Source organism: Atta cephalotes (assembly GCF_000143395.1).
Source record: "Atta cephalotes unplaced genomic scaffold scaffold00034, whole genome shotgun sequence".
Lineage (NCBI taxonomy): Eukaryota > Metazoa > Arthropoda > Insecta > Hymenoptera > Formicidae > Atta > Atta cephalotes.
In genome coordinates this window covers 2,284,970-2,295,733 of record NW_012130098.1, presented here as the reverse complement: position 1 = coordinate 2,295,733, position 10,764 = coordinate 2,284,970, and the positions used below count along the sequence as shown (strand labels likewise).

General features: G+C 33.6%; 1 protein-coding gene across 1 annotated transcript in view; it reads left to right on the top strand.

Annotated features, from left to right (window-relative positions):
* Window positions 1-10,764, top strand: part of LOC105621580 (kinesin-like protein CG14535) — a 147,085-nt gene that overhangs the window by 116,445 nt on the left and 19,876 nt on the right. Inside the window, exons 3-4 of the mRNA XM_012203050.1 lie at window positions 2,681-2,774; window positions 7,614-7,811. Of these exons, the coding sequence (XP_012058440.1) occupies window positions 2,681-2,774; window positions 7,614-7,811 (292 nt within the window). The remainder of the gene's footprint in view (window positions 1-2,680; window positions 2,775-7,613; window positions 7,812-10,764) is intronic.

Here is a 10,764-nt window from a genome sequence, read left to right as displayed (position 1 = left end):
TATATATATATATATATATATATATATATATATAATATTATATAAATACCTTATTAAATTATAAAATTATATAAATTTATAATTATGTAAATATTGCAATCTTATTATTGAGATCAACGCCTTATATTTTATGGTACATCTCTAATTGGCTTTCTTTTTTCTATGCTTTTCTAATACTTTTTCCATTCCTTTTTTTATTAATAAAGATACATACGCTTGGTATACTTATGTTTCTTATGTTTAATTTTGCAATTGAAAAAAAATTTGTTTACGATATATTTATTTTTACAATTATTACAAACAATCGAATTGAGTTGGGTGTGTTAATACCTAGAGATTCTATAAGAGTTCGGCAAAAGCGGATAAAAATGACAGATAGCTATATTTTCTTTCCTTCTTTCTCTCACTTTCTGAAAATGTTTGGAAAGCTATTTGAATTGTATACCGAATAGAGTTCATAATTAACTTAATCAATCAAAAACATGATTCACTTTGGCTAGACTTTCATTGGTTGCTACTCATATAGTGTGTTGTTTCTGTAATATGGCGTTTAAGAATTAATTATCGTGCGATAGATGTAGATTAACACGAATGATTCCCGTCTTAAGTGAAAAATTTTGTTTGTCAAAGCACCGCATAAGAAACATTTCTTCGTCTAAATCTATATCGAGAAGTCAATGTAAATCTGCGGTAGTATCGACAGACTCGTTTGCGGCTACACGCTGTAACCCCAAAGGCCGCCCCTTTGAAACGAGCAACGACAGATTGGTATTACCATATTGGGAAAGGGACTAGACTCCTTATTTCCCTATCCTTTTGCCGCCGAGGGAGAGGAAAAAAAAAGAAAGGAAGAAAACGATCGGCTTCTTTCTCTGTCCTTCCACAACAGACATCTCACTTCTTACCTCGATTCTCCACTTCAACCACCTTTCTAGAGCTGTCTTTCCGCATTCACTTTCTCTCTTTCTAACCCTCGATACATTCCTTCTTCCCCTACATTTTCTCTTTCCACGAACTTCTCGTTCGCCTCTTTTTCCATCTCGGGCTCATCCGATTCTCGTCCACGAAGATTTCAATCTTGTTTCGCCGAGGCATCAACACGTTCTCATCTTCCTATCGATTTTCTCTATAAACTGGCGGAACCTTCTCTCATAACATACGATCGTTTTTTCATCTCTTTCGTCTGAGTCTCCGTTTGTTATGCGCCGTCGAAGCGAAGGATAGTCGATCTAATGGCGTTTTTGCTATATCGATCGCTCGTGATTCGTGACACATCAGCCGCAGGCTCAATTCGGGATCCTCGGCAGTTTCCGCAGGAAATTCATGAAACCCGCCTCCCAAATGAACAACCCTCTGATTTTCCCACCATCATCTCCTTTCCCTTCAATTCTCATTGATATTCGATATCTCTACAGTCGACCGTTGCGACCATTTAACGCATAGATACAGCCCTTTTTAAAAATGGCCCTGCTTGGATCCAAGCATTGTTTCCCGATGCAGGAAAAGTCTTTTCCAGTCTATGAATACATTAAGAACAAACAAAGGACCATCTTCCATAATCTCACCGACCCCTTTCTTTCTCCCTGCGCCTTTCTCCTCGCTTTTCGCTCTAGAGCTGTTACACGCATTTATTAAACCTGGCCCGCCAACGCGCTTTCTTAAGCACTTTTACGAGAACCTAACCTGGCCGAGCTCTTCGTTCTGTCCTGCAAAAGCTTGACGTACCATCTCTTTCTCTTGTCACAACATTATTTCGAAACAGACGTAATTAAAATCGCATCTACTTAGCCATCTTAAAGCTACATTGAAAATGCAAGTAATTAGTAATTTATGTTTAACATCATTTTACCGAAGATGAATAGTCATTTTTAACATATTTTTACTCGCTGAACATGAATCGGTTGAAAAAAAAACTAATACGTCACAATTTTGAGAAAAATTATGCCAAAGAGGCAAAAAAGGATTATTCAAATTAAGAAAAAGATGATTTAAAAATTTTCATGATGTTCGTTGGTATCAAATTTTTTTCTAAATTTTATTCACGTCAAAGTAAAAGTATCAACTTTTAGCTTAAATTAATTTTGATTCGTTTCAATATGATTTTTTGTTTTAATATAGAAGACAATTTAAAGAAAGCTTTTTTTCTCATGTAATAAAATAATCAAAACAAAATTTGGCATTATATCACAATTTGATGAGAATATGAAAATTAAAGAGGCAAAAAAAAACAATTTTGAGGGTTTTTATGACGTTATAATACGATATCATTTTTTTTTCCTAAGAACTATTTTCAAATTGTTATATCTCGAAAAGAATCAAAATGCATTTTAAAACTGAAAATTGATACGTTTACGTGGCACTAATTTAGAAAAAAATTTGATACTAGTGATACAATTAAAATTCTCAAAATCGCTTTTGCCTTTTCGATGTCATTTTTTTAAATTATGATATAATAGCTAATTTCAATAACGGATTCTTATTCAACAGGTAGATATTGAAAATGACTATTCACAGTTGTATTGAAAAAAAAGATTTGTTGAACAGTGTTAATACAATCAATTTAGAGTGTTAATCACTAAAAGATCAAAGATGAAAACAAAATTTTTCAAAATCATTATTTTCAGTAATTTAATGCTTGTAATCATAAAATGTATACAGATCGTTTGCAATTTCTTTCCAGACCGAGATCTGTTCAAGCGCTCTTACAGATGTAATTCATGCGGTCATTAATGGAACGGATGGCTGCTTATTTTGTTTTGGACACGCCGGTTTGGGTAAGTTTAGAAATTATAAATTTTTAAATACATCTAAATTATATTTTTACATAAGAATAAAAAACACTATACGATATCTTACACTAAATAAGAAAAAAATAATTAACGAGTTACGTTTGCTTGTTAAGCAAACGTAACTCGTTAAGTTTGCTGAGTTAAGATTTTAAATTGTTTATGTAAGTATTTATGATTTTTTAGTCACCTTAATTTTTGAAATTAGATTATCATTAGGCAGGTAAACATTCAATATTGTTTTGCATATTCCTCTCGATTGAAGAATAAAATGTACGAGCATATTAATATACACGATCCGCTCTTGAAGAAAATGTCGCAAAAATTCTTTATTTAAGCTTTATTTCTTTCCTTTGTTCACTTGACATCTCTTCGTTGTGCTGCCGCAAGGTAGAGGCGCAGAGTTGTTTTACATTTTAAGTAGTAATATCGAGTTTGCATGCAAATGCATGATTATGCATGGAAAGTGCGCGGAAAAGAGAATCCTCGGGTGGTAATGTCGGTGCTGAAAGAGAGTGAGAAAAAGAAAGGAACTGAGGACAAAGAGGAATAGAAGAATGAAGAGTGAAGAAGCGAGACCGGAAGGAATGGTGATAATGTATGCCACTGGGACACACTTTCTCTCTCTACCTTTCGAATTTTAACATATCACAATCCAAGAGACTGTTCGCTGTCCTGTCGTCATCACGCGCTTTCTGCGTGAAAACGTCTTTAAGACTAATGGATTTAGAGAGTACATCTTGCATAAAATATATGTTTTGAAAACTGTCATAATTGAAATATGTATTCCCATTTTAAACACATATTCAAATATAGAATGAATATCACAGCGTCTATCTCTCATTACTATTGTTATTCAAATATACATTTAAAAATACATATTTAAATGCGTATTTAAAATTTTCATAAAATTGTAAACATAAATACTTAAGAGTTTATTAAAATTGTTTGCAGATTTAGATTCTCTTTAATATCTTATTATTAATATTCTTATAAAAATGTTTAGCATAAAAAACATTATTAAATTATTTTGTGATATTACTTTAGTTCTATACATGAATACGCTTCAAAATCGAAAAAAATTCTCACATAAGAAAATATTACTTTTTTAAGTTTCTTATTTAATTAATAAATTAAATTCTTTATTCGTTATATATAACTTATTTTTATATTTTATTGCCTTGATTTTTATACAATTTTATATGTGATATTTATAATCAAAATAATAATGTCCAACAATAAATTTATTTTTATAATTATAATCGTAAACGAAGTTAAAATATTTTTTAACATTTGAGTAAAATAAAATTCAGATAAATTTCTGCTTTTACAGTCGGTATCAGAAGCAATTAAACTTATAATATTTCTGCTTGAGTTCCTTTTAGCATTATATAAAGATGTAAAAATATAATGTTAAAAGGAATTCAGTGAGAAATATTCCATGAAGATTATAAATCTATCTTTAATTATATACCTTTCTGAAAGATTTTTTATATTTGACATATAAATAGGAAGATGGAAATCTATCTGGAGTGTAAGATAATATTAATTAAATAAGACAGATAAAATTAATATAAAATATTCACGAAAATTAATTTAAAATATAAGTTGTTAAATAGTTCTCCTCAATAATTATTCGTTATTTTAAATTCACATGAATAAAATGACAGTGCACAGAGAAATGCTATTTCTAAAATTAACTTTGTCGCATAAACTTAGAATTTCTTCAGACATTAGCTGGCTTCTATCGTTCTTGAACCGATACGGTTTCATAATTCTACAGCACATTGAGAAATTGTCGACTTTCAGTGCCGAAGTTCTTACAGTCGAGCGGGATTTCTTGCAACGCGGGAAAGGGGAATCGATAGAATCGAAAACAAAAGGAGGCGCATCGGAAAGATAAGAGCCTAACGGCCATAGACAAAAGCTGCGTAAAAGGAAGCCAAACGAATTCGCACAGTGTCTTTCCTCTCTTTTTCAAAAGTACTTCAAGTAAGTCCGCAAGCAAACTGCTTTTGATCATCGTTATGCGAACGTTTCTCTCGAATTTCCCCGTATTCTCCATCGTTTTCCTCTCTGCTCCAACTCCTTCTCTCAGTCTCTATCTCTTTTCTTTTTGTATCTCGATTCTCTTTTATCCCTTTATATCTTCTTCTGCAAAAAAAAAGATAAAAATGAAAAAGTGGTCGCGATTAGAACAGTGAGAGGAATAAGGAAGGCGAGATGGAAACTAGGAGGAAGATCAGATTACATGGATCTGCGAGATGAGAAGACGACAGCATACGCACGACAGAGGCAGTCAGCCCAGCAATTTTTTAAATGACGACCAGCCCATCTTTTACTTCACGCCAAGCAATCGCCGATGAAACCAAATGTATTTCGCTCACGCGCGCATGTCTACCGTTCGCGGTCTGAAAAGTTGCGTATAAAAAGCGTGCGGAGAAGCCGTGAGAGACAGAAGATAGATAAAGACACGCGAGAGGGTGTCGAAGGAGAAAAGCAAAGGATGAGAGAGATTTGCACTTTCAAAGCAACAGGACTCGTCCTCTTACGAAAGGACAGAGAGCGGACGGAGATATATATATATATATATATATATATATATATCACTACATATATACAGATATAGCGACAACAATGGGCCCGTTTGTACTTTGTAGCGCGTTTCCTAATTACCCCCTGCGCGCGGGGATCCCACAACTGCAGACACTCCGACGAAAGCTTTGAGATCGCGGAAGGACCGTGAAAGTGGATTATGCAACGACGGTGAGGGGAAGAAGCACGCGTGCTTGATGCACCGAGATTTCCCTCTCATTCCTCTCTCAAAAACATGAAGCTTTGACAATAATAACCTTGGTAAGCGATTCAGTCAAAGGGACTGTGGCGCGACACGCTCTTTTCATTCTATACGCAGCCAAGAAAGGATTTATCTGATTTTTAATAATCTTGTATGCATTATAAATCCACATTGAGAAAAAATATATAGTTAATTTTAATAAATATTTAGTTCAATACTGTCAACTAAACATTTACTTACAGTAAGTAAATATTTGTTTAATAAAAAAAATGATTGTTAAATCATTAATATTTCTTGTATTAAATAAATATATCTTTATATTTAATAAATATTTAGTTGGCAGTATTCAACTAAATATTTATTAAAATTGACTATATTTTTTTTCAATGCATATATTATTTTTATTCGTATTAATTCTTATATAAAGACGTCCTATCTTTTTTTCCTTAATTTTTAATATTTCTTTGATATTTTAACTAATAAACACGCAATTTCTGTCATGCAATTTATATTGGCACTGACGTTCCTCGCGTACAACGAGGTATTCGAGCGGAATTTTAATTATCAGTCGCATTTCCATTTCAAAGTATCTTTATGCTAGAGTGTTATACCGATCGTCTGAGAATGCAGCGGCTACCGCTTCGTTTTTCTACGTCGTCGTCAGCGACCTCGTGAATCTCGTGGCGGCATAGCGTGAATTCTTGCGGAATTTTTGCGGTTCGACCGCTCGAATCTTGCCAACGGAGCGCGAATTCTCCAAAGTGGAACCATTGAAAAGTTCCTGAGACGCAAACGCGGTCCGTTACCGGCAAGATAGGCCGACCCTCTCCTTTGCCGTGTTTCTAATTAAATAACAACATAATTCACCGTTTTACATTAAGACAATTAAATAACGTTTAAGATTCAACAGCGGCTGCTGCTTTTCCATTACTCCACCATTGCCGACGGGGGCTTCCCTCTGCCAGGATCTTACGCCTTTCGCTTCAATCTCTCGTCCTTCGTATTGCAACCTCCTCCTCCCTCCTCTGCCATAAGTCGTCTCTCCGTTCTCATCAGACTGTTTTATGATTTTAATAAGAGCTCTTTTATTTCTCTGTCAACAGCAGAGTATTTGAGCTCGACTTTCAATTTTGTCGAAACTTCAGTGCTAAAAACTTTCGCCCAATATGTTATCAGAAGTTTGCTGAAATTGTCATTAAACATACAGCCGAACCATACTTTATTATGCGATTTATTTCCCATTATTGTTATCCGAATGAATTAATTTTAATATTTATTTCACATCGTTGCTAAAAGCGAAATAACAATCGATCCTTTTGCCGTGCATCAACTACTTCGACATAATCGCTGGTTGTCATTCTAGCCGTTACGTTGTCGTCCACTAAATAGTAAACAAATTAAGCGGTCCGCTCGAGCCTGACCACAAATCTGGCAATGCAATTATTGCACCCATTCGGCTCGCGCTCCATTCGTATACATAAACAGGATTTTCGAACTCATCCATGTGAATTGATTCGTCCCGACACAGGGGGAAAATTGCGATTATGCCAATCAACAATGAAGCTTGTCCACATACCAGTCGCACCAGCGGCACGGTTACGGGCGTTAATTCGATCTCTACGTCAATAAATCTGTCAGTCTGGCAAGGATCATTCGAAATATTAGCTTTGATCCGTCATCGCTTCTATTGAGGGTGGACATTGGACTTTCAATATGTTACCTCTAAATATTTTATCTCCACAGATTTTAATTTGTATATGGATTAGAGTAACTATAAATACAGAAAAAAATCCTGGAACGTATATTTAAATTGTACGAATATCATAGAATATGAATAAACAGGCAGTATAAGCGGACAATAAACTAGTTATAATTAATTCAAATTGGTAGAGTAATTTTCGTCTATGCCATTTGCATTTACATTGCACGTTTAAACACTGACTATCACCTCCTCCATGATTCCATGTTTACGTTACCTGTAATCCACAAGCCAACAAATTTCTTTAACAAATTTCTTCCTTCTAATTTAGGTAAGTCTCATACTATGCTGGGAACTCCGGAGGCTGGCCATACATTGGGCGCAATTCCTTGCGCTATAGCATGGCTCTTCCGCGGTATTTCGGAACAACGACAGAGAACTGGTGCCAGATTTAGCGTTAGGGTTAGCTGCGTGGAATTGACCACTGGCCAGCAACAACTGAGGGACCTGCTTGCGGCGCACGCGAACGGTAAGTAATTTTCCCATTAATTAAAGTATTTACCGAATGAAGGAATTTATACTTTTCGTTTTCTTAATCAATTAATGTTATCTATTTATTATCAATCGGCATATCTGCGACATATTACGAATACTCATCTGCCATTTTTACAAAGTTTGCCATTTTTAAAGTTTAAAAAACTTTTACAAAAATATTTAAAATAAAAATTAATAGATTATATTTCTATACAGAGTTAGGTGCTCAATTCAACAGGAAAAACATACGTAAAATTATTAAAAAATAAACATTAAAAAACTACAACAATTCGAATCTATTACATCGTTCCGATTTGTTCGACATTTTATGCAATTTTGTTAATATAGTTATTCTATCTTATTTGCTGTCTTCGTCAGATTAAATCGCAGTCAGACTTGCGCACTTTCTGATTGAAGAAACTTACGTTCTAAGAATCATTTGTCAAGAATCATCCCTCTTTTTAAGGAATGAGACGGGAAATGCGGGTTTCAGAAATAGAACCGAATCGGCTCTAATCTCCAGAACGCTGAAACTTTCTCAAGCGTTTCTGCTTTCCTACGATAAAGAGAGTTTAGCATTTCCCGCAATTAATTCGATGCTTCAAACAATACGGTCATAATCGTTTAGATTAATTAACGCCATGATAGTGTGTGGCACGGTAGGTAAATTGTATCATCGCGACGACATTGTACATCCGATGTGTAATCCTTGCGCAATAATTCAATTGATTTGTAGATCATAATTCTAATTGTACAAACACATGAAGAGTCACATAATCAGAATTAATACACGCTACAATGAATGTAGTTATTGACTAATACGCCTATCTCTCCTGTTGAAGTATTTAAGTCGGAGTGTCAGAATCGCACTCACTTGAGTTGCAAAAGTGTCAGAGAAACAATTCTATTAAAATAGTAAAGACATAAAATTCTAATGAAAAATACTATGATTCCAAAAACGTTATATAATCGTATGTGTTTTTTGCATAATAAAGACTACGATACAATCTAGTAAGATGATGCTGTAGAATATCTATTTTATTCTCGAAGGATTGTCGAAAGAACGGTCAAGCGAGCCAAGGGCATCCCTTGTATAATATAAAAATAGGAACATTTCATGGCTGTGATCGAGTTTAAAGACAGAGCATGGCCACAATCGGAGCTACGTCGCGTATGGAATTTCGCATGGAAATTGCAATAGCTCGCACGTTCCATTTGCCTGATACGCTCACTCGTCTGAGTCTACCTCCAACGTCTTTGAATCGACGAAAACCAGTCGTGCGGCCGATGCTCGAAAGCACGGAACGTCGAAATTGTCCTGTCTTGACCGGGAGTGATGCACGGAGGATTCGGCGGTAATATTCAGGAAGTAGGATGAGACTTGCTATTGGCCGCAATTTGGTTTCGTCTTCGTGGACGGATGAATGAACGACTTGGCCCATAAAATTGAAGGACAAGATTATTTCGTCCTTCTATTTCATATTGACCACCATCCTATAGCTATCCTATTACTTTTGTTATACGTTCCTTTTTGTGTCGTGCATCTCGAAAGACTCGCGGGACTAATAAAAAGCTATTTCCTTGGAAGATAAATTGTTACGGTGCACTTATGGGAACGATAGTCAAAGATCGTCAAGGACAGGTTTGCTCCGAAAATTAACTAGACTGGAGCATCTTTCTTCAAAAATAGGATCTATAAAATACGCGATATTTTCTGTCATATTTTCTGTATTACGAAAATTATAATTTATTTGTATAAACTGAATATACAATTCGAATAAATGTTTATAATTAGATTTCTTTCGTATTGTGGATTTCAATATTTCATCAATACAGTTCAATTATATTATATTGCTCCCTGATTTTAGAAATAACAATTTAAAAAATGTGATTTGCGAATTATTATTATATTATTATATGAATGAGTTAGATAAATATTACCTTATCAATCATCCAAAGTGATCTAATTTCTTGAAAAATTGCAACTTAAAAAGATTTTTTTAAGGAAACAAAAATAACATTTTATCATGTTCAGAATATATCTTTTTTTTATGTTATTATAATTAATCAATAATTTTCCGCCAAATTGAATATTTTTTCTCTTTTTCTGAGAAACTTAATTTTTTGAGTAAGGGAGTGATATTATAAAAGAAGTTAAAAAAATGTCAACAAAATTTCTAATTAATTTCTAAAACATTATTTATATAATGAAATCTTTTTTTTGAATATTTTTTGTAACGTATCCTTACTGTATGATATCTTTATGATTCAAAATTTTAATTTTGTAGCTGCAAATCCAGAAATTTGTAGCGTAGATTCGAGCATGGTAAAATCTAATTTTTTATCATGTTGCAAAGCATTTCTGGGCATTTTACAATCAAGAAAATTAAGACGTTTAATAGGGTAAATTACCGAATATTTCGGGTACGTGTAATACAAGCATTTCATGTAAAACTCACGTTAGACGAGTCGTTTGAATGCAGACTTAATGATCGTGCTGTGCAGGTTTCCGCTTTCCCTTGGTCTCTGGACTAATTAAAATGCGATGAAATTAATTTTCCAGTTTATTAAATAATTAACTCGTATCTATAGAACTATCTCGACTTCGTCTTCCTCCCTTTTCATCTCTTTTTTATCTCATTTTTCTTTCTTTCTCCTTTTTCTTTTTCTGAATCTTATTCCACATTATTAGTAGTGTAACTAACATTTAAGGAGACCAATCATAGAGAAATTTAAGCGTCTCTTCCTTCGACATCCAAAATAATTTTATATACTTAATAATTTTGTATATTTTTATATTTTCAATAATAATATACATATATCTTAAGAAAATGAAATATAATGCAAAACAGAGCAATTTTAATGTTTTAATCCTTATTTTAAAATTATATATATATATATATATATATATATATATTACCTTTCTTTGTTCTTTTTCTTCCTCTTTT